This window comes from Mus caroli, unplaced genomic scaffold, assembly GCF_978045245.1.
Source record: "Mus caroli unplaced genomic scaffold, Mus_caroli_1 scaffold_16, whole genome shotgun sequence".
Classification (NCBI taxonomy): Eukaryota; Metazoa; Chordata; class Mammalia; order Rodentia; family Muridae; genus Mus; species Mus caroli.
In genome coordinates, this window is record NW_028227271.1 from 6403751 (window position 1) to 6427035 (window position 23285).

Here is a 23285-nt window from a genome sequence, read left to right on the forward strand (position 1 = left end):
TACCCTAAGGCACTTCCTACCCGCTGAGGCTTCTGGACAGAAGCTTGAACCCACTGACGTAGTCCCGGGTAGGGACTCCATCAGCTGTTGGTCCTGCCCCTTCCCCTATGCCCACCCCTACGGTATAGCTCGTGCCTGCTCCCCGCCCCCTTGGCCTGTCCGGGGAGGGGAAGGGGCGGGCAGCGCAGGGGGTGTGACAGCTCCCGCCCGGACTGGTGCCAGCTGCAGCTTCGCTTGAACGCCCTGTGCCAGCTGGCTCTTACATCTGGGACGGAGGCGGAGGCTCGGAGTTCTTAGCCTTTGGGAAGGGGCGGGGGCTGCCCCACACCCCCAGCCCTCTATTCATCCTATGTGCCTAGCCCTGCATCTTGCTGCTCCAGGCAACCTGTCCGGCTAGGGGCTGGCCCTTCGCTGCACCTCGGGACTCACACTCATACCGCTCCAGGATTCCCGGACGGAACGGCCCTGGAGCACTCCAGGGATCCTGCAGCCTCTTGCTAGGGCGAGCACCGCGGTGTGAGCTGGAGAAGAAACATGAAGGTAAGGTGGGCCAGAGTCAGGGCCAAAGAAAGCTGCTGGAAAGGGCGGGAGAGGAAGCCGACACGTGGGGGAGTTTGGGTGGGAAAGAGTGGCGGGGAGGAGAATTTGAGGAAAAGCTGCTTCTGGGGATCTAGTGTGTGTACAAAGGTGGACATGCCTTCAGGACATGGGTAGTGAGGTGGGGCCGAATTCCAGCCAGAACTGAGAAGAGCCCCATCGTGAGTCGAGTGGAGACCCCTAGGTGCGCCAAGCCAGCAGGACCCGGGGCAGGTCTTCCTGTCCCTCCCCCGGCTCCTGGCAGGGTTGCCGCACCTCCGCATGACCAGTCCAAGTCCAGAGGACGCTAAGCCAGGGGTGGTAGTGGGGAGGTCCAGCTCCTCCGACCGATGGCTGTCCTCTTTCCTCCCCACATCCCAGGTCAGCTGGCCAGGTGAGAACCACTGGCAGGTGGGCCCAGCTGTGGTGGAGAGTCCAGCTGTGGGGGCACCGCAGGTGGGAGGTCTCCCGGACGTGGTTCCGGAGGGCACGCTGCTCAATATGGTGTTGAAGAGAATGCACCGTCCCCGCTGCTGCTCTTACCAGCTAGTGTTCGAGCACCGGCGCCCCAGCTGCATCCAGGGACTCCGCTGGGTGAGTACCGGCCCTCTGCCAGGCTGGGTCAGGGCTGGAAGAGTCTGGATTGTAGTGCTGGTGAGCCAGGCAGCTTTCTCCAGAGCAAATTCATCTGGGTGAAGAGAAGGCATCGAAGTTTGGTGGCAGTGTGTGTTTTGCTGGTCACACAATGAGCCTGTAATGCCTGCATGCTGTGCTGCCCCATTCAGCCACCGATGGGTGAGCAGGAAAGGGCTTTATCATTTATCCATCACCTCCATGTGCCAGACATGGACTTACATGTTTGAGTTCTTTCTGTGAGGCAGTGGGAGATGTGGGGCCAGGTCAAATGGGGGTGAAATTAGCTTGGTTACTGTTCCTGACACATTGCCGTGGCAACGGTCTCCTTTCGTGAACAATTGAACTGGGCTGAATCTGTTTTTTTGGCTCCTGGGGTGAGGTATTTGTGTGGATAAAGCTTGGCACCTGGCCACGGGGGACTGAAGAGGTTTCTGGGTGGAGAAGGACTGCTGAAGGAAGCCAGTGAGAAAGACAGGGGCTAGGGAGGGCGAAAGGCAGGAACCAGGCTCCAGGCTCCAAGAGTCTTCTCTTTCCAACTACTGGGAACAATAGTCCTGTCTGTATGCTCTGTGTGTGTGTGTGTGTGTAGGGGGCAGAGGGTACTGTGTGGACGGTGGAGAGAAGACAGGAATGGGTGACAGTCTTAGAAAGGATCATCTCTCACCAGCAAGTCTTTTTGAGTAAAAAATATCACGATTGGTTATCTCCTTTTCCTACCTTGTCCAAACGCTACTTCCATTTCTAATAGAGGACACTGGGCTGAGAAAGCCCTAGGTGGGTCTAGAGGAGACCCTTGGCACTGGAGTTGAGTCCCTGCTAGCCCCTCTCTCCCTGCGTCTTTCTGATAGGGGCGGGGATGGGAGGGGAGGCTCGTCCTATCCCACAACCCTACACAGGCTCTGGGTCAGTCCAGTAGTTCCTGCTGGAATCTAGCCGGCTGGAACCCGCCCTCCCTTTCAGGCTATAATTACTTGTGCATTTCCTGTCCCCTTCCCAGCTTGGAGAAGCTAGGTAGGGGGTAGGAGAAGGTCAGTTACCAGGACAATGAGGTCACTGGGGAATCTCTTGGGATCGGAAGTTTGAGAGGGTGGAGAAGTCCTCTTCAGTCTTGTTCTCCCCTAAGACCTCAGAAAGGAAGGGCCAGATTGTGTGGGGGCTGCTGAGGTGTAAAGGGGGCCAGAGGTCTGAAAGCAAGGCCCTCCTCTGCCAGGTATGGAGGCAATGGGTCTAGGCTGCTTGGAATAACTGTTTCCCCTCTCTCCACCATGCCCATCCCTATGAGTGGAGTGAGGTAGGTTCAGCCTTTTGTGCCTGGACTTAAGAGGCTCTCTGACCCCCATGGAGGCTGCACCTCTTGGCTCTCTTATGGCTCTTTTGATTCGTGAAGTGTTCCTGTGAGGTTGCAAGTGGCAGTAGGGCGTGTGCATGCACGGGCTGAAGAAGGACAGCCCAGAGGCCAGGAAGGTAGGCCTGGGCTGTTTGGGCTACATCCCCCTCTTTAGAAAGAGTAGAGGGAAGTGGGTTCACCTTCTAAAGAAGAGTTAGTTCATCAGAGACCAGGATAAGAGAAAAAGGAAGCAGGGTAGATCCAGGGGCTCACAGCCAGATGTGACTGGCTATGGTAAAGGCGGCATAGCAATGGGGTGAAAAACAGCTTTGAAAAAGATGTGGGAGAGATGAGGTCTTGTACTAGATGTGAGAACAAGAGAAAGCTCAGAGTGACCTTGGGTGGGCCCCAAAGGCTCAAGCAAGACTGGACAGTTTTGGGGGGAAGTGGCTCTATTCTCAAATCCATCCAAATAATAATAGTGGCTAAGAGTCACAGTAGTTGTGTCCCATGCCCTATGACAGCTTTGTATTTGTCATACTAAATGTGCTCACAACAGCCTGCCTGATGGGATCAGTCCTAATGGTTTCAATCTTACAGATGTGAGGAGGGAGGCGCAGAGAGGTCAAGCAGCTGGTGAAGGGCTCCACAGCTGCTGAGTGGCTGAGCTGCAAGATCTACCTGCAGAATACCTCCGACACCCTCTGTGTCCCTGCTCCATGCACAACCTGGCCTAGGACCTTAGCCATGACCAAAGGAACTGGTCTGGTGGGTCCCGGGGCTGTCCCTGACTCTCTATCTAGCCAAGCTCTGACACTTAGTGACAGGGAAGTAGGGTGGGGCCGGCCATCTGGCTAATGCCAGCACATCGTCTTTTACCTGGGATCCTGCCTGTCCCAGGCTAAGAAGATTTGATAGGTGAAGGCCGAGCCAACTGAGGACCTCAACATGACAATTAGGGTCATGAGTCCAAGTCCAGGGCCAGCTGTAGCTCCTATGTCAAGGGAGTAGGTACACATAAGAAATAAGAAAGTGGCGGTGTGAGGTGGCACAGGCCTTTAATCCCAGCACTCGGGAGGCAGAGGCAGGTGGATTTCTGAGTTTGAGGCCAGCCTGGTCTACAGAGTGAGTTCCAGGACAGCCAGGGCCACACAGAGAAACCCAGTCTTGAAAAGGCAAACCAAAAATAAATAAATAAATAAATAAATAAATAAATAAATAAATAAATAAAGCAAAAAAATAAACAAAACCCTCAGTTACTGCATTAGTGTTTTCCAAGCAGTTACTGTAGGCAGCAGGCACCATCCCATGGGTTTCAGATTACTAACCTACTTAAATAATATGATGATAACTCTCGGGAGTAGGTACTTTTATTGCCAGTCCCCTTCACAGACAAGAAGCTGGCCCACAGAGAGCTTGAATCACCATAAGGTTACACACTCTGGCTGCCACTCAGAAACCAGCATCCGAACATAGGCATCTGGAGGCCACACGCATGCCCACTGCTGCTCATTAGCGGTCCTCCCCCTGCCTGGTTCCAAGGGTCCCATCCGCAGGAGCATGACAAGGACACAGAGGGCTGTGGTCACAGGCTCGCCCCTTGTTCTGCCTGTAGAATGGTCCTGAGGGCAGAGTGGCCCTGCTATTTCTATGGCTGTGGCCTGCAGTGAAGACATGAGAACAGGGTTGAACTCAGGAGAGGAGGCAGGGCTGGGAGCATGGGCTGTGGAGTCAGGCAGTTCCGGTGTGAGTGCTGTTTACCACCTGTTAGGGTGGCTTATGTAACCTTTTTTCGCTGGCTTAGAAATAGAATCCAAACACCTGCTTCACACAGAGGCAGCACCTCCGATCTTGCCTTGCTGAGCAACTGTGTAACCCTTGGCAGTGAATATCCCCCCCCCCCTCCCGTGCCCATCCCTTGGAGCAGGGCAGGAAGTGACCACCTTGGTCATGTGGCTTCCCGGGTCAAGATAATTCCAGGAAGGGTGGGCTAGGGGTCAGTTGATAACGTGCTCACTTAACATGGAGCCCTGGGTACTGATCGGAAGGTCAAGGACATGCTCAGATACTTAATGACTTTAGCCTTGACTGCAGGAGACCTTGCACCCTCCCCCCTCCACCACCAAAAAAAAAAAAAAAATAACTGAAGAGATGGCTCTGTGCATAAGAACATTTGCTGAATTTGTAGAAGGCTTGAGTTTGACCCCTAGCAACAGTGTCATAGCTACCTGTAACTCCAGTTCCAGGGAATCTGATCCTTGTCTATCTTCTATGAACACACACACACACAAATCTAACAACAATAGTAATGGAGCCCAGCTAGAGCCTGGGCTGTGGGCACCACAGGGAGCTGGGACAGGAGCTAGGGTGACTTGGGCATTTTGATACAAATAACAAGAAGTCATTAGCACTCGGGCACTGTTTGTTCCAACATAGGGCCTGGCTGGATACATTCCTGCTCTGCCTCCCTTTCTGGCTCCTCCTCCTCCTCATTTCCTGTCCTTAAGTCTCTAGGGCTGTGTGTCTGGCACTGGCCTGGGCTCGTGACCCGGACAGAGATACCCTTGGGACACCCTGTGACTTCCACCCCATGTTGGGCTAGGCACTCATGTCAGGTCTTTGCTTGGGTATAGTGAAAAGATGCCTCTGCTTAGAATCTGCGTCTCAGGGAAAGGTCTTGGATCCCACAGCCCCAGCCAACACTTCTCCTTGAGCGTAGGGAGGTGTGGTGGGCGGAATGGGTGGAAATGAGACCGCTTTGGGTGGGAGCTCCAATTTACCCATACCTGGTTGACAATCCAGCGCCTGCGTGGTTAGTTATGCACATGCAGACTTGTTTCCCTGAAAGTCGTGAGGGAACACATCATGTCTGCCTAGCACACCTAGGATGTGGGGGTGTCAGGAAGGTGGATATGCTCTGAGCTGGAAAGGATGCCTTGGGAGGGCTTGTAGACAACAGAGCAGCCTGCCGGAAACTGGGCATAGGCTCTCCATTTTCAGATGGATGGACAAGAGGGTTGTGAGGGCCTTCATGTCTGTTCGGCAGGGCACTTTTGCCTTGGAGCCCCTGGTGGAAACATTGTTACCAAGAGCATCTTTAGACAATGTTTCTATGGTAAGCCCGATCCGGGCTACCAAGGCCTTCCCTATCCTTACAGGGCTGTGGCCTGTCAGCCACTGCCACACCTCTGCCATTTTAGAGAGTAAAAGCTAACATGTGCACAACTATACACCAGGCAGTGTTTAAACACGCAATCTGTGCCGGCTCGTGGGGGCCCTCCAAAAGCTCGAGAGTTTCTCTTATTTACGCTTTAGCGATTTTGTACATAGAGATTTAGTCCAGACCCTGTGGTTGGACACAGATCTGAGCCTGAGGTCAGCCTGTAGACCCAGCCAGAAGCTGGTGTTCCCAGGCCTCCCAAGGTGTTCACGCCCTGGCCTCTCCTGAATCTTGTAGCACATCTTCTAACTTCCTTTAGCACCACCCCCGACCAGCCACACAGGGGGCCTGTTTGCCTGGCAGCCTGAGTACGTGTGGACCCTGGCTGCGCAGAATAGGGATCTTGGGGTTCTCACCAGCAGCACACTGGTGTCGGAAAAGGTGTCTTCTGAGAGGGGCAGGGAGGGGGTCCCACTCCGTGAGTCTGAAGAGCTCCCGCTGACCTGCAAACTCTTTCTACTGTCCTCAGACACCACTTACCAACAGCGAGGGCTCCCTGGACTTCAGAGTGAGTCTGGAGCAGGTAGGAGCTGAGGAAGGCAGAGTTGGGAGGGGCTACGGGCTGCAGGGGACGGTGTTCAGGGTCTAAGTCTGTGGTGCCCTTCCCTGCTTTGTCCCAGGCCACCACAGAGCATGTGCACAAGGCAGGGAAGCTCCTGCACCGCCATCTCTTGGCCACTTACCCTACCCTCATCCGAGACAGAAAATACCATCTGCGACTATATCGGTGAGTGGTGAGTTGGGATCCGGTCTTTCCTTCCCTTCTCTCCGGCAAGAATCTGGGCCCAGCCCTGCTTTGCAAAGGGGGGTGTGGGGCGGAGTGGGGTAGGGTGGGGAGTGGGGGGCTAGGGGGTGGTAGGAGTGGGGGGTGTAGAAGAGCTGCACTTGGGCCTGGATGGGTGGTGCCTTTGGATAGAGTTCGGCATCCTCCCACTTTGATTCTCTGACCCCCTGCCATTCCCCACAGGCAGTGCTGCTCTGGCCGGGAGCTAGTGGATGGGATCTTGGCTCTGGGGCTTGGGGTCCACTCACGGAGCCAAGCCGTGGGCATCTGCCAGGTGTTGCTGGATGAGGGTGCCCTTTGCCATGGTGAGCTGAACTCTGGGCACTAGGACTGGGTGGGGGGTAGGGAGACCCGACCTGGGGAGTGGACTCTGGTGGGAGCTGTGGAGAGGTTTAAGGCAAGTGGTTCACCACCTCCCTAAGGCCGAGACCCCTTGTGTTGTGGTGACCCCAACCATAAAATTATTTTGTTGCTACTTCATATCTATAATTCTGCTACTGTTACGGATCATAATATAATTATCTGATATGTGATTCCCCCAAAGGGGTCTCGATACACAGTTTGAGAACCGCTGGATAAGGCATTCTGATATTGCTAGAATTAAGTCCAATCAATACCTCGCCTGATTTTCTTTTCTTTGCCATGTCTTGGCTCCCCAGTAAAACATGACTGGACCTTCCAGGACCGAGATGCCCAATTCTACAGGTTCCCTGGACCGGAGCCCGAGCCTGCAGGAACTCATGACGTGGAAGAGGAGCTAGCTGAGGCTATGGCCCTCCTGTCCCAGCGAGGGCCTGATGCCCTACTCACCGTGGCGCTCCGGAAGCCGTGAGTGGAGAGCCTGCTTCTGCTCCCGTTCCCACACAGCCTTCAGTTCAAACCCCATAGGCTCTCTGGTTCATCTTGGGGAAAGGACCTAGGCAGTAGAGGCTCAGCCCCCACATCCCAGACCATCTCTCCTTCTATTCCTGAGGGTGTAGGACCAGAGGATCTAAAGGCCCTCCCCACTGACAGAGGATATGGATTTTGGACAGAAAGAGGTCAGGATTCAAATTCTAGTCCAACCAGCTAGCTACTCACTGGGTGACTTGGGCCTCTCCAGCCAGCTTCCTTCCTCTTCTGTCAAGTGAGGATCATCCTTGCTCATGTCCTCGTGAGAGTAGAATGAAACAGTCCACAGACGGTGCTTAGCACAGTGCCCGTCCCTGGGGCTCACCCACAAAGCCTGCTATTGATAACCATTGGCTTGACTGATTGCTGTGGAGTGGCCAGTTGGCCCCAGGCCCCAGCGGGCAGGTGGCGTGGCATGGCACCTCCCTGGCTCAGATCCACGCTTCTCAGGGCTTCCTCTGCTCTTGCAGCCCAGGTCAGCGTACAGATGAAGAACTGGACCTCATCTTTGAAGAGCTGCTGCATATCAAGGCGGTGGCCCACCTTTCTAACTCGGTCAGTATACACAACTGGCTTGTTCTTTAGCCAGACCCCTTCCTACTGCTAGATGGGGGGTGGGGGAGGAGAGGAAGGAGGGAGGGAGGAGGGAGGAGGGAGGAGGGCAGTTCCCTCCCCTTGTCTATGGCTATGAGGAAGACCTTTGTCCAAGGTCTTCTTTTTAAAATTACAGTTTTAAAATATTTTATTTCTTTATGTGTATGGATGTGTTTGCCCGCCTGAATGTGTCTGTGCACAACATGCATGCCTGGTGCCCATGGAATCTAGGACAGGGCACTGGATCCCCTGGAACTGACATTACAGATGGTTGTGAGCTGTCAACCTGGATGCTGGGAATTGAACCCAGGTCCTCTGGAAGCATAGCCAGGGCTCTTAACCACTGAGCCATCTCTGCAGTCTCTCCACCTAGTTTCTTACCACCAGACCTCAGTTTAAATATTGTCCATTCCGTCCCCTTACTCTATCTCTGCCACATCCCAGGGACAAGTGTCCTGACCATAGCTCTATCCTCCAGTGCTGTCTTTGGATATACCCTGACTCTCAGCTTGTCTCTCTTTCCCCAAGGCTACCTCTATTGAACTTCTCTTCTCTGCCCCTAGGTGAAGCGGGAATTAGCTGCTGTTCTACTCTTTGAACCACACAGCAAGGCAGGAACTGTGTGTAAGTTGGGTTGGCCACCGTGTCTGGAGCCATGGGACAGTGGTGGGTGATAGGAAGGGACAAATCTGATTGGTGTTTCTGCCAGTGTTCAGCCAGGGGGACAAGGGTACCTCGTGGTACATTATCTGGAAAGGATCTGTCAATGTGGTGACCCATGGCAAGGTAAGCCCTCCCTCCAGCCCACCGGGATAGATGTCAACGGTCTTTACTTCATGTCCTCATGGACACTTCTTTTGATAGCCCCAAGGCTGCTGATCCCACACATTTGGCCCAGTCTGTCCCTCCTACCAAGGGCTGGTGGGTAGGGACGGGCTATGATTGAGTCCTGGCTTCAGGGGCTGGTGACCACGTTGCACGAGGGAGATGACTTTGGACAGCTGGCTCTGGTGAACGATGCACCTCGGGCAGCCACCATCATCCTTCGAGAAAATAACTGTCACTTTCTGCGTGTGGACAAGCAGGACTTCAACCGCATCATCAAGGTGCCTCAGGGTGGGGGTTGGGAGGTGGTGGTGGTGAGGACATGGCGGGGGGGGGCGGAATCTGGGCAGAGGCACTGGCATTCAGAGAGAATTTGTAAGGACACTTGGGATCTGGCTGGGAGTGGACATCCACAGTTTGGCGTGAGAGAACAAGGACTGGCCAGGGCAGGGATTGAGGGGTTGGGTCTGTGGAGGCACTGAGGGAGGAGAGGTCTGATGCAGGTGGATCTGGAGAAGAGCTGAGGCCCCCTTAGGGGGCCTCTGGGCCTCTAGGTTTGGAAGGGAGGTGGTACAGGAGATCTGAAGGGCAGCCTAGGGTTTTAGCGTGAGTGTGGCTCCTTCTCCAGGATGTGGAAGCAAAAACCATGAGACTGGAAGAACATGGCAAAGTGGTCTTGGTTCTGGAGAGAACCTCTCAGGGTGCTGGCCCTTCCCGCCCCCCGACCCCAGGCAGGAACCGGTAACAAGCCTATCATGTCTCTCCCAACACAGCTCCACACTGCCCTACCCAGTATGCTTCTCGCACCTCCAAGCCTTGCTCTGTTTCCATGCCACGCTTGATGCCCTTTGCCCATCTGGGGGTGGGAGGCACTGAGGGACTGAGAGGATAATCAATGCCCCCTCTCCAAGATGGACTAGGGCTAGCCAACCGTAAGGTGTGATGTAATCAGTTATTGATGTCTGTGTGCAGGGCGTGGGGGGGGGTGATGTCCCTAGGACACATGCTATCGATTTACTGTTTTGCCCCTAGGTATACGGTCATGTCTGGCACCCCAGAGAAAATCCTAGAACTGCTGTTGGAGGCTATGAGACCGGATTCCAGTGCTCACGACCCAACAGGTAGCGACAGAAGACACTCTCCCTGTTCTCTGAGTCATCGGGGAGGGCACTGCAGCCTGACCTCGGCAGGTTCTAGATGGGTGCATCCTGGCACTTGGCAGGAAGTGATCTTTGCTTGGGTGGAGAGAACTGTCACAGGGGCTGGGTACCGCTTCCCTTGCTTGTGCTGACTTAGGGGACGTATATTCCGGGTGCCCATATAGGTGAGCTATGACTCGGGCTGAAATCCCTCCCCAACCCTAACCCTGCCCAACAGAGGCGTTCCTCAGTGACTTCCTGCTGACCCACAGTGTCTTCATGCCCAGCACCCAGCTCTTCACTGCCCTCCTGCACCAATATCCTTCCACCCACAGGATGATGGGTGGGTACAGGGTGGGGTGGGGTGTCGAGATGAGGGAAGGAATCTCAAAGTGGCCGCCGTATGACCCTTCCCTGGTTCCCTGAGCCGTCGGGTCCTGTATGATGGGTGGCCTCAGTGACTTGTTGTGGTTCCCTTGACTGGTGTCCACTTTCCACGTGGAGCCAGCAGACCCTGCTGGAGGCAGCGAGCAGGAACGCAGCACCTACATCTGCAACAAGAGGCAGCAGATCCTGCGGCTAGTCAGCCGGTGGGTGGCCCTGTATAGCCCGATGCTCCACTCGGATCCCGTGGCCACCAGTTTCCTCCAGGTACCTGGGAGTAGAGCTGGGCTGGCTGGGCTGACCCAGGAAGGTACAGCTGCAGCCGTCCCAGGGGCTGACTCTTGGCCCTTCCCAGAAACTCTCAGACCTGGTGAGCAGAGATGCCCGACTTAGCAACTTGCTGAGGGAACAGTATCCGGAGAGACGGCGACACCACAGGTGACCAGTGACGGAAGCTTATCCGTCCTCTTTGTGCAGCAGGGGCTGAGCTGCTGGCCCTGGTGCATCCAGGCCCCCAGGCTAGGCAGCTTGTCTTAGCCCATGAGGGGTTCTTATCAGCCGCTGTTCCGTTCCCACATATGCTACAGTCATCCTTTCGTTCATTCTATACATTGAATGCACTTGCATACTTACGTCTCCCCTTTGGCCAATTACTGTGGAGTATGGTACCAATGTCCACTGGCCCTGTCCATCGATCAACTCCTTTGAGTTTATCTTGCTTCCCCAGACATCTCTGGGGGTAGCTGGGACAAGAGCTCACTCACATCCCAAGAACCTGTATCTTGCTCCTGCTTCCTCCCTTCCTTCTGGCCTCTGGGAAACCACAGAAGCCAATCCGGGTTTTAAACACACCTTGCCCCCTGCCCTGTGTATGTCCCTTCTCACATCCCTCTGAACCTCTGGAAAGGGCAAGATGGGATCCAGACCACTGTGGCCACTGGCCCTGAGAGTGTCCTGCCTGCCAGGGTCCTCAGTGGCTCTCTCTCTCACTCTTCTCTGCAGGTTGGAGAATGGCTGTGGGAATGTATCTCCGCAGACCAAGGTGCCTGTCCCGCCTCTTGTTTTTCCTCTCTGCCCAGCCTGCCATCTTCCCTCTGCCCCTCCAGCCCCTGACACCCGAGTGTCCTTGGCCTGTGCTGGGTGCATCAGAGAAGGTCCTGTGTGAGAGCTACAAGGGTGAAGGGGACACCTTCATCCTTACCCTGGGGAGCTTGTATTCCTTTGGGAGGTGATTCAGGCCTGCAGTTGTGGCTGGGAGATGAGACGGGTGACTGGGTTCATCCCAGAGAGCCAAGGGTTTCTGGTGGGTGGTGGTGTAGGTGCTTAGATGGCCTGATAAGGCCCGTCCCCGGGCTCCAGGTGGGGCTGGGGAGGAGGTGTGGCAGTTGTGACTGGAGGTAAGATTTGGTTGAGGAGCCGGGCATGGTGGCGCACGCCTTTAATCCCAGCACTCGGGAGGCAGAGGCAGGCGGATTTCTGAGTTCGAGGCCAGCCTGGTCCACAAAGTGAGTTCCAGGACAGCCAGAGCTATAAAGAGAAACCCTGTCTTGAAAAACAAAAACAAAACAACAACAACAAAAAAAAGATTTGGTTGAGGAGTGGTATGAGAAAGAACTAGGAGGAAAGGAAGCTGGGTTGGTCATAGGGATGTGAATTCAAAAGTGAGCAACTTGGCTCCAGCCGGCCCCGCCCGGCCAGCCAGAGGCTCCTTCCTGCTGTAGTCACAGTTGGCCTCACCCCAGGACCTTGTATTTAGCCTTCTGCATGGCCTGTCTTCTGTGACCCTTGTTCTGAACAGAGCCAGAATGTGTGTCCCCAAGAGGCCTTCCTGTTCCCATCCTGAGCATCCCCAGACGTCCTTTCTGGTTTCTTCAAAGCACTCACCTTGTAGATGCTTTCCTTTGTTTGCTAAGGGAACCTGGCTCATTGCCTCAAACTTCTCATACCCAGGGGTCCCCTCTCCCTGCTTTCTACAATTCTTCCTTTCTCCTCTTCCGATACTAGGCTCCTCCCCCACACCCCAGAAGTTGCGATGTTCATATCTGTTACATCCCATCCCATCAGGATGTAGGGCTGGACATGAGGGGCCCTTGCTTGCTTCTGCATGTGGCTGACACTGAGGAATCAATGCCAGTCACCCAGGAATGTCAGAGACCCTGCTGGATGCTGGATGGTGTGGCAGGAGGGGCCCCCAGCTTGTGGGTTCACAGTCACTAGAGGAGCAGAACTGTGAAATAGTCTCCTGATGCAGTCAGAGGCGCCTGAGAGAGCAGGCAGAGAAAAGATGACTCGCTGACGTGCTGAGGTACCATGAGGCTTAGAGACGTGTCCCAGGAGCTGATGATGACAAACAGGGCTCCAGGCAGTGCTAGAGGCTGGAGAGGAGACCAGGAAGGGGGTCAGGGGCCAGAGTTACTCCTCCTAGGATCCCGCCTTGGAATTGTTGAAAGGTTAAAGGGGACAAGCAATGACGGATTCTGTCCCCAGCTCAGTGTGGCTCTGCTCACATGGGTTAGAAATGAGTGGCTGCGCCGGGTGTGTGTGTGGGGGGTTACTTTTGAGGTAGGAGAGATGGCACTGGGGACCCATTTAAGCGAAGAACCCAGAAGAAAGTGGTAATCTCTAGGGAGCAGTGAGGAGTATAAACTCGGAAGGGACAGGGATGAGGGGACCCCCAGGTGTGAGAGCCTGGAGCACTGGGTGATGGATGGGGATGTAACTTTAAGGCCGGGGCCCTGGTGAGCCCAGCACAGGTTCAGGTGCTCAGGTGGCACTCATGGTGGAACTGTCCAGGAAGGGGCAGAGAGCAGGGGGCCAGCTCCATTTAGAGGCAGAGAGAAAGTACCAGATTTGGAGAGAAAGGGGAAGTCAGGTGAGCCCATGTTAGGACAGCTCACAGAAAGGCTATTTGGCATTTGCAGCCCACTGGGACAGGGCAGCTCTTGCAGGACAGGGGGGAACAGAGAGCGCAAGTTTTCTAGCCACGCGCGGCGGCTGTGTACCCTGTAGCCCGTCACTTCACTTCTCTGAGCCTCATTTATCACGTTCACAAAACCGGGACTGAAAATATTTTTCTCTGAGGACGACCTTGCATATTTAGACATCCAGAACAATGTCCACTTTGTAGCAAATGCTAGCGAGGGAAGGAAAGAAGAAAAAAAAAAAAAAAAAGAACTGGGCCCGCCCACTTTGTAGCAAATGCTTGCAGAAGGGAGGAAAAAGAAAAGCAACCAGGCCCAGACATTTCCATCCTGGAACAGCCCTGGCCCTGTTTATGGAGGTGGCTCAACCCCACCCCCTCCCCTATCAGATGACTGGCCTGCGCTTGACCTCTGGGTCTCCTCAAGCCTGGCTCCCTGAACTTTGGGTTCATGCGGCCAGCAGAGCCCCTGGGAGTAGGACGGATCCTTTGGGGGTCCCTGCTGGCGGTGACAGAGACCCTCCCTGACTTTCCCCTGTCTGTTGTCCCTGGTCTCTGGAGCCTTGTTCTGTTTCCCTTTCAGGCCCGGAATGCACCTGTTTGGCTCCCTAACCAGGAGGAACCCCTCCCAAGCAGCGCGGGTGCCATCCGAGTTGGGGACAAAGGTGGGTGGGGTAACTGAGCAGGTCAGGCATGCTGTCTCTGTCCCTCTTGCCTGGCTGTTGTTGTTGTGGGCTAGGGGAAGACTTGGCCCTCCTCAGGGTCTTTTCTACAGCTGTGCCAAGCAGGTTGTCAGCCACCTGTGCTGCTTCCTCAGGTCTGGGACTCCCCACCGGGCCTTGATATCAACCCACTTTGCCATGCCTTGTATCCTGTTTCTGGCCTATGGGAGTCTTCTTGCTGCTGAGCTAGGGCCCTACTCCTCGTGGGGAGGGGAGACCAGGTTTCTGCTTCCAGCTCATCTCCACCCCCTCCCCTCCAGTCCCCTACGACATCTGCAGACCTGACCACTCAGTGCTGACCCTGCACCTGCCGGTGACGGCCTCGGTGAGAGAAGTGATGGCAGCTTTGGCCCATGAGGACCACTGGACCAAGGGACAGGTGTTGGTGAAGGTCAATTCTGCCGGTGGTGAGTTGTATCTCTGGATTAACTCTCTGCCCTGAGAGAGCACCGTCGCATCCAAACCCACTCCCTTGAATTCAGACCGTTACTGTTCATGCCCTGAATTGCGGCAGGATTACCACATCTCTTCTGGCTGTTTCAGAAGCAATGCTCGAGGACCCAGCCGGTTGGTTCGCTCACTGGCTGTGGCTCCCGACCCGGGGTGTGTGAGCTCTCTGTATGAGCTCTTCGTTTGTAAAGCAGAGATGGTAAAATGGCGAGGCCTGATAGAGGATTTGTGAGAATTAAGACAAGAAAGTGTTCAGCATGCTTTCTGACATGTACCATTCCTATACACTCACTCATTCCCCAGCGCTGTCTCAACAGAGGATATCTTTATTTTTAAAGACTTTTTAAATTTTATTTATATGAGTGCACTATAGCTATCTTCAGACACCAGAACAGGGTATTGGATCCCTATTACAGATGGTTGTGAGCTACCATGTGGTTGCTGGGAATTGAACTCAGGACCTTTGGAAGAACAGTCGGTGGTCTTAACCCCTGAACCATCTCTCCAGCCCACAGGAGGAAATCCTATCCCCTTTTTTCCACCATGGAAGCTGGCGCTCAAGAGAATTCAGCCTACTCCCAGAGCTAATGGAGTTAGTGAGCCTGTGGCTAGCCTTTGATTTTAGATAGTCCTCCTTTTTTTAAGTTATTCAGCAGATTTCCTAGTTTGCTTTCTGGCTTTGTCATAAAAAGCATGATCAAAAGAATTTTGGAGAAGCAAATGAATATCTCATCTTTCATCTTAACAGCCCCCTGTGGGGCAGTGGTGGCGCACACCTTTATTCCCAGCACTTGGGAGGCAAAGGCAGGCAGATTTCTGAGTTCGAAGCCAGCCTGGTCTACAGAATGAGTTCCAGGACAGCCAAGGCTACCCAGATAAACCCTGTCTTGAAAAACAAACAAACAAACAAACAAACAAACAAACAAACACACACAACAAAAATCCAGTCCCCTGTAAAGGGAAGTCGGGGAAGAAACACAATGCAGGAACCAAAGCAGTGGCCATGGCTTTTTCTGGCTTCTCCCAATGGCTTGCTCAGCCTGCTTTCTTATAGAACCCAGGACCACATTCCCAGTGTGGCACTGCCCACAGTGGGCTGGGCCTTCCAGATTAATCATTAATCAAGAACTTGCTACAGGCCAGCCCGACAGAGACATTTTCTCACTTGAGGTTCCTTCTTCCTAGATGAGCCTAGCTTGTGTCAGAATGATGAACTAACTAACCAGGACTGCAAACACTTTTAAAATAAGGTTTTAAAGATAGTGTTGTTTTTATTTTATACGTAGTGGTTATTTTGCCCAAATGGATGGCCTCTGCAGGCTTACATGTGTTTGATTCCTGTGAAACTCAGAAGAGGGGGTTAGACCCCCTGAAACAAGACATACACAAGGTTGTGAGCTACCAAGTGGGGTAGGAATAGAACCCAGGTCCTCTGGAAGAGTAACCAGTGTCCCTGACTGCTGAGCCACCTTTTCGGCCCTAATAGAAAACATTTTGAAGCATCATCTACGAAGCAGCAATGTGCTAGTTCCTACAGCGACTCTGACAGATCTGCTGGGTGATGGTGAACATAGACTCCCAGGGTTAGGGAGAGAATTTCACATTAACTACGACCCAACTGGGGCACCCTGGGCCTCTCTGCCTCTCCATGTCCTTGTCTGCCAAGTGACTGCACTCTTATGAGAGTCTGTAGCTGTTAGACTGCCGATGCCCACAAGACATACAACCCTGAGTCTAGCACGTCTCTTCCTAGACTCCTGTCTACGTTATCAGGACCTGCTTTGGGAGATTTTTGGCACGCTAAAAGCCATTGTTATCCTTGAGTAGTGTAGCCTGGACTTGACGGTCAGAGCCCAGCAGTCAGGAACTGGGGTCATCAGGGAACTGTGGCAAGGGTGGCTAAGAGAAAAGCCCTCACCCTTCAGGAGTCAGCAGGAGTGACTCTAGAGCTCACCTGGGCTCTGGGAAGCACTGCCCTCTGGTGGCTACCTGGAGAGTCACTGCTGCTCAGTGTCCTTTATTGAGATCCTACTATGCGGCAGTCATTTTTCAGACCACTGATGGTCACTAGCCAATGCTCTATTGGAGAGATGGCCCAGCAGGTAAGAACACTGACTGCTCTTCCAGAGGTCCTGAGTTCAATTCCCAGCACCCACATGGTGGCTCACAACCATCTGCAATGGGATCTGATGCCCTCTACTGGTGTGTCTGAAAATGGCTAAAGTGTACTCACATAAATAAAATAAATTAAAAAAAAATGTACAAATCTCCCTAAGTGTACACTTGCGTATACATTATATATAAAACCACTTCCTCAACATGTGATTATAAAGCTATACACAAAATAGAAGAAATGGATTAATAGAAGAAAATAGACAAAGTGGATTAAATAGAAGAGCTAAGTTTTTCTCTGGACACATGAGTAGTCTTGTATGCCATACTTTGGAAGCCACTGGTCAAGGGCCCAGAGATGGGAAGACTCAAGTATTGTCCAGTCCATAGCTGATGAAGGTCAACATTAAGAGGTAGATAGGCCATTTCCTAATTTCCAGAGTTTTTTGTTTTTGGTTTTTTTTTTTTTTTTTATACACATCTTTTCCCTGCAGCAGCCACACTTATAAAAATGGCCTGGGAAGTAGTTGGGGCAAGCCTTACAGGCTTTGGTTTATTGAAGAGGAAATCGAGGGTCAGGAAGGCGGATGTCTCGTCCATAAGTGACGAGTCTCAGGTGCTGCCTGAGTCGATGCCACAGGCAGCATCGAGGTGTGGTCATGAGCACCTGTGCCTTTAGAGTCTCTCCCCAGCCATCGCCAGAAGAAGAACACTTTCAGCTAGGCAGGGCCTCCAGCTGCTCCCTGGCCTCCGTCCCAACCACCTCCCCTCAGCACAGCCTCTGCTGTCTTCACAGATGTCGTTGGCTTGCAGCCAGATGCCCGCGGTGTGGCCACATCCCTGGGGCTCAACGAGCGGCTCTTTGTTGTCGACCCACAGGAAGTGCATGAGCTGGTAGGGACAGGCAGGCTGCCAGAGCCCGAGGAACTCTGGGACCAGGAGGCAGGGTGGGTTCTGGGTGGGGGGTGGCCACAGAGAATGGCCTCTGGCTGCTCCTGAGTCTTCACTGGGAGAAAAGGGAGGGCTGGCCACAGCATTTGGAGATGCCAAGGGGAAAGAGGGGTTAGCTAACCCTAACTCCAGGGTCTCAAGCCAGAGTTCCAGCATGAGGGAACTGTCAGAACAGTGACCCCTCAGAAGAGCCCATTTTTCACTGTCCACAGACCCGAGAAGCCTCTCTACTTCGCAGTGCCCTGTCTGTCTGTCCGCTGTCCCTCTCACCACCACAGGCAGAGTTTTTGTCCCAGGTCCCCCCTGTGTCTGAGCATTCTTCTCCTGCAGACCCCACACCCTGAGCAGCTGGGCCCCACTCTGGGTTCTTCTGAGATGCTGGACCTAGTGAGTGCCAAGGACCTGGCAGGCCAGCTGACCGACCATGACTGGAACCTCTTCAACAGGATCCACCAGGTGCAGGAGGTAGAGCAGGAGGAGGAGGGTGTGGGCGGGACACCAGGCCTAGCGTGCTGACCTGGTCTTTGGCCCGTCCAGGTGGAGCTGATCCATTATGTCCTGGGCCCCCAGCACCTGCGGGATGTCACCACCGCGAACCTGGAGCGCTTCATGCGGCGCTTCAACGAGCTGCAGTACTGGGTGGCCACGGAGCTCTGTCTCTGCCCTGTTCCTGGCTCCCGGGCTCAGCTACTCCGGAAGTTCATCAAGCTGGCAGCCCAGTGAGTGCCTGTTGGGACTGCAGGGTGTGTGCAGATGATGGGGTACGGGGAGGATAGTGGAATGTGCAGAGACAGGGTGGTGTGTTGCCAGTCCTGCAGCCACCCTTTCTTAACCCCTCTCCCTGCCTGCTGCGTTGCCCAATCTGCCTTCTTTTTGTTCTTGGGTTCCCAGAGCCTTTGCCTCTTACTTAACCCACCCACCCTACAAAGGCATCTCTGGGGATTTGGCTGTTTCCTCTGAGGGTGTCTGGGTCTTGTGCTCACTCACAGCCTCAAGGAGCAGAAGAACCTCAACTCTTTCTTTGCGGTCATGTTTGGCCTCAGCAACTCGGCCATCAGCCGGCTGGCCCACACCTGGGAGGTGAGTATCCGGGATCTGCCAAGGCCAGGCTTCTGCCCTCCTGGGGGATGTTGGGGGGGGGGGCTCTCTCTTCCCAGCCGTGGCCCTTCACCTGTCTCACCTTTACAGCGCCTGCCCCATAAAGTACGGAAGCTGTACTCAGCCCTGGAAAGGTTGCTGGTGAGTACTGGACCCATTTCCACCTTCTCTGGACCCTGGCTTGGGCCTTTCATGGCTTTTGGTGCCCAGCTAGAGCCTGGATCCCTCTGGTCTGTGGTTGTGGGTGCTGGCTGAGGGTACTCAATATAGTGATAGGGGCTTGTGGAATATACTCTACCCTCTGCTATTCATGGAGAGGACATTTGCCCTGGATATGCGACCACAGCAGGCCCCGGGATGTCCTGGGTCTGAGTTGCAGGAGGAGTCAGAGGATACCAGGCTCTGGCTGCTCTGCCCAAGGGTTTGGGCTGAACTTGACAGCAAAGAGGTATTCCTTGAGGTAGTGAGAAGAAGACCTACTATGTGTCATTGTGACCCATTGTGTATCAGGTAAGAGGATATTTGTCACTGGACCCTCCTGGACCCTTAAAGGGCTTGCGGACCAGACAAAAGGGCTTGTAAGACAAAAGTAAGGAATGAGACGGGAGTAGGAACTTTTTTTGAAGGTTTTGTAGTGTTCCAGAGAGAAGAAAGCCAACGTGTTTTCAGTCTTGGGTGTTCTCAAGAAAACTGGGATCCAAGGGGTTCAGGGGAACACACTCACCAGAGATAGAGAGGCTGAGAGGTTTTCCCAGAAACCTGGGGTCTCTGGGATTAATCACCATGAAGATTTCCTGGGGTCACTGGGAACTTAGAAAGCCAGGCCTCAGTGCTGTTTGGTCTACCACAGACCCTGCCTCGGTGAGCCTCCGTATGAGGGGAGGCTGGCTTGGAGTCTCTCCAGTGTGGCCTGGGTCTGTGGTGGGCCATCATATGCAGCCTCCATCAGGGCAGCCTTCTTTCCTCACAGGACCCTTCCTGGAACCACCGAGTGTACCGATTGGCTCTCACCAAGCTCTCCCCTCCTGTCATCCCCTTCATGCCCCTGCTGCTCAAAGGTAGGCCCCTTAACACTCTGTGGCCATGACAGCTGAAGGGCTGACACCCAGGGAGTGCTCAGCTCAATCAGAGGTTGACAAGCTGAAAGAAGTTAGGGCAGGAACACAGCAGGGCTGCGCCAAGGCTGTGGTAGATACCCCAGGAGATACCAGCAAGTTGCCATGGCTCTGAGGCTGCTGCAGGCTAAGCGCAGTGTGACTGGGACAGGACCTAGGCTTCCTACGGTTGGCCCCTCAGCTTTCTTGGGATGCAGGAGAGGGAGGCATTTGGGGACCTATTAGCAAAGAAAGTCCTCCCTTTGCAGATGTGACCTTCATCCACGAGGGGAACCACACACTGGTAGAGAACCTCATCAACTTTGAGAAGATGGTGAGTTCAGGAAAGTGGGCTCCCACCTCTAGTCTGGGTTAGCAGTGTGACAGCTGCCCAGGAAGGGGCAGGGGTGGGTGTCCACTGATAGAACCTGAGTCCAGGCATGCGTGCAAGTAACCCCAGTAGGCAGGAGACTAAGACTGGGGTTACTATATTTAAGAACAGCCTGGGCTATAGAGAGACCTTGTTTTTGGTTTTGGGTTTTGTTTGTTTGTTTGTTTGTTTTTTCCCAAGACAGGGTTTCTCTGTGTAGCCCTGGCTGTCCTGGAACTCACTCTGTAGACCACCATACTGGCCTCAAACTCAGATATCCGTCTGCCTCTGCCTCCCAAGTGCTGGGATTAAAGATGTGCGCCCCCCCCTGGTTTTTTTGTTTGTTTGTTTGTTTTCTATTTTTTTAAAGTAGTTCCTGTCTCATTCTACTGCACGTGGGAGGGTCTGCCTTTAGGACTACTAGATGATAGCCTCAAACATCACACTGTTCTGGGCTAGAGAGATGGCTCAGTGGTTAACAGCACTGACTGCTCTTGCAGAGGTCCTGAGTTCAATGCCCAGCTGGCTAATGGGGTCTGATGTCTTCTTCTGGTGTGTGTGAAGACAGTGACCATGTATATCATATAGATAAATAGATCTTATTTAAAAAATCATCACACTGTTCAATAAGAGCCCTTTCTACTCCTATCTCTTAGCCTTCCCCGATCCCTGTCTTCCAGCTGCTGCCAGCTCTTATTGAGCACATGGATGTGCCGGGTTGAAGCATTCATAACCCTGTCTTTTTATAGACCCCTAGTCCCTATCAGCATGGTTCAAAGGGAGCTTAACTCCCAGATCCCCATATGCAGGGGACACCTCGGGCTGACAGGCCAGATCTCATGACTTTGTGTTGTCCTCAGCGGATGATGGCCAGAGCCGTGCGGATGCTTCACCACTGCCGAAGTCACAGCACCGGTAAGAGATGCTCTCCTGGGCGACAGCCCCTCAGCATCCGCCCCGGGAGGCTCCGTGGGGCCATCTCCCTGACTCTCCCTCTCTCTGTGCCCAGCGCCTCTATCACCACTCAGAAGCCGAGTTTCTCACATCCACGAGGACAGCCAGGGATCAAGGATCTCCACGTGTAAGTGATGGGACAGGGTACTGACAGCTGGCGTAGCTGGACAGAGCCAGACGCTTACGTACGTACATACGCTTACGTATGGACGCTTACGTATGGACGCTTACGTACGGACGCTTTTGTACAGTTCGTTGGCACCTGAATGGGACAGATATCCCCACTAGCCCAAGCTAAAAGGAAGTGCTGGAGGTGAAGTTCTTGTGCTAACTCCATCCTATGCACTTATCTGATGGGAGGTCATGCCGTTATGGAGTAGTCATTGCCTATGGTAGCTGTCCTGGGCTCGATATATTCATAATAGTCTGAGCCCGTGGCTCAGTCCCAGGCGGAGAGCACAGATGGCGACTTGGTTCTCCGCTGTCCACTGGCTCGCTCTCCGCAGCAGCCACTACGATGAATTTTGAGTTACTCCTATTTTTTATTTTACATTTTGTTTTTTGGCTGGTTGATTTTTGAGACGGTCTTGCCTCGTGGCCCAGGCTGAGATTCCAAGCCTGAGCTATTTCCTGTGTTTTCATTAAAAAAAAAAAATAGCCTTATCTCACACCTGCATGCGTCACGCATATCACAAGGAACTTTTTTTTTTCAAGTTTTATTTTTATTGATGTGTGCATACACCTGTGTGTATGTGTGAGGATGGATGCCAGCCATTGCATATGAGGACACACCAGGGCCGGTGGGCAGAGAACAGCCTTGGATGGTCATCCTTGGACAGCCGCTCTCTCTTCTTTGTGAGACAAGCTCTCACTGGCCAGGAACTTAACAAGTGTCCTAGGCTGTCAGACTGGCCCCAGCGATCTGACTGTTTGAGCATGGGAATTACAGGCGCCCAACACGACACGTTGTTAGGACAAGCAGTTCACGCCCTAAGCTATTCCACCAGCTTTTGCTTGCTTGCCTTTTTGGCTTTGCTGGCCTGGAACTCATTATGTAGCCCGGGCTAGCTTCAAACTCCTAAAGATCTCCATGCCTCCACCTCCTGGGTGCTGGAGTCAAGGCATACACCACCATGCCTGGCCATTTCTTGTTTGTTTCTTGAAACAGGGCTTGGAACTCTCCATCCTCCTGCCTCAGCTTCTGAAGCTCCAGGATTATAAACGCACACCACCATATCCAGTCTGTTTTAGTTCCTTTTGACCCAGAGAATGGGTATTATGCTGAGACCTTGGTGGGCGGAGGGACCTTCTTTCTTCAGACTTTGCATCCACTGCCCTCCTGACTCTGTGGTGGGAGAGACAGTAGTCTGGGGGCTGGGATTGAGAGGATGTGAGGTAGGGGAGGGGAGAGAGAGCTGAGGCTGTTCCCCAGAGAGAGAGGTGGGCTTGGTGAAGTGACCATGGCGCCTCTCTCTCTCTCTCTCTCTCTCTCTCTCTCTCTCTCTCTCTCTCTCTCTCTCTCTCTCTCTCTCTCTCTCTCTCTCTCTCTGATGGCTCTCCCTTCCTCCAGGTTCTGAGCAGTCCCTGAGCACCCGGAATCCAGCCAGCACCTGGGCTTATGTCCAGCAGCTGAAGGTCATTGACAACCAGCGGGAACTGTCCCGCCTCTCCCGGGAGCTGGAACCATGAGGAAGGACTGGCTGAAGCAGGCACTCTCTCCAAGGAAGCCAGAGCCTGTGCAACCAAGAGGTCCAGAGGCCAGCCACAGCTGGGCAGGGCTCTCCACAGAGCGGACTCAAGGCCCTGGAGTGGGCAGTGTCAGGGCAGCTGTCCCTGTGATGACTGTCAGCTATGGAGATCTTTGTTCACGGCCAAGGAAAGGGGGACATTGAGGCCATGCCGTGGGTAGGAGAGCTGGGAGGTACAGGACTCTGGATCAGTAGAGAGCCCTCCCACCACCGGGCCTTCTGCACATCTGCACGTGTGTACATCTGTACGTGCAGCTGTACCATCCAGTGGTCGCCAGGCCCCATGCTGGTTTTCACTGGGGCCAGTGAGCTCACATCTGCAGGGTTTGTGTGTGTATGTGAGCCCTGGGTGGGACCTTGCCTGGGAGAGGGTGGGGAGTTCTTCTTTTCTCTCCACACATCTGAGATAAACAGCTGGGTGTAGGCAGGGCTGTTGCCTAGAGCGGTGGTCCCAGAGGAGTTGTATTGTTCCCATAAATTAACAAAGATA

General features: G+C 53.7%; 1 protein-coding gene across 5 annotated transcripts; it reads left to right on the forward strand.

Moving 5' to 3' along the window:
- The first annotated feature begins 263 nt into the window (after positions 1–263).
- Rapgef3 (Rap guanine nucleotide exchange factor 3) lies at positions 264–23285 on the forward strand. 5 transcript variants are annotated; one of them, XM_029469932.2, is made up of 28 exons: positions 264–540; positions 958–1170; positions 6229–6282; positions 6380–6486; positions 6727–6848; positions 7203–7371; positions 7905–7989; positions 8592–8652; positions 8738–8814; positions 8988–9134; positions 9482–9594; positions 9886–9974; positions 10231–10309; positions 10484–10643; positions 10732–10814; positions 11379–11418; positions 13880–13961; positions 14279–14425; positions 17377–17474; positions 17862–17987; positions 18069–18250; positions 18521–18611; positions 18720–18770; positions 19600–19687; positions 19993–20057; positions 20954–21008; positions 21103–21174; positions 22618–23285. In XM_029469932.2, exons 1-28 carry the CDS (start codon positions 535–537, stop codon positions 22734–22736), a joined length of 2781 nt encoding a protein of 926 aa, XP_029325792.1. In that variant the 5' UTR covers positions 264–534; the 3' UTR covers positions 22737–23285. The 5 variants fall into 5 exon arrangements, with proteins under 5 accessions (XP_029325792.1, XP_085688137.1, XP_085688138.1 ...); XM_085832011.1 differs by lacking the exon at positions 264–540 and adding an exon at positions 696–781; XM_085832012.1 differs by lacking the exon at positions 264–540 and adding an exon at positions 716–758.

What these genes read in the sequence shown, in the direction of transcription:
- Rapgef3 (XM_021182877.3), top strand. Translation starts at nt 859, where the DNA reads ATGACCAGTCCAAGTCCAGAGGACGCTAAGCCAGGGGTGGTAGTGGGG. An exon ending in GCATCCAGGGACTCCGCTGG is followed by an intron (nt 1,171 to 6,228) that starts GTGAGTACCGGC and finishes TACTGTCCTCAG; the next exon opens with ACACCACTTACCAACAGCGA. An exon ending in CAGCAAGGCAGGAACTGTGT is followed by an intron (nt 8,653 to 8,737) that starts GTAAGTTGGGTT and finishes TGTTTCTGCCAG; the next exon opens with TGTTCAGCCAGGGGGACAAG.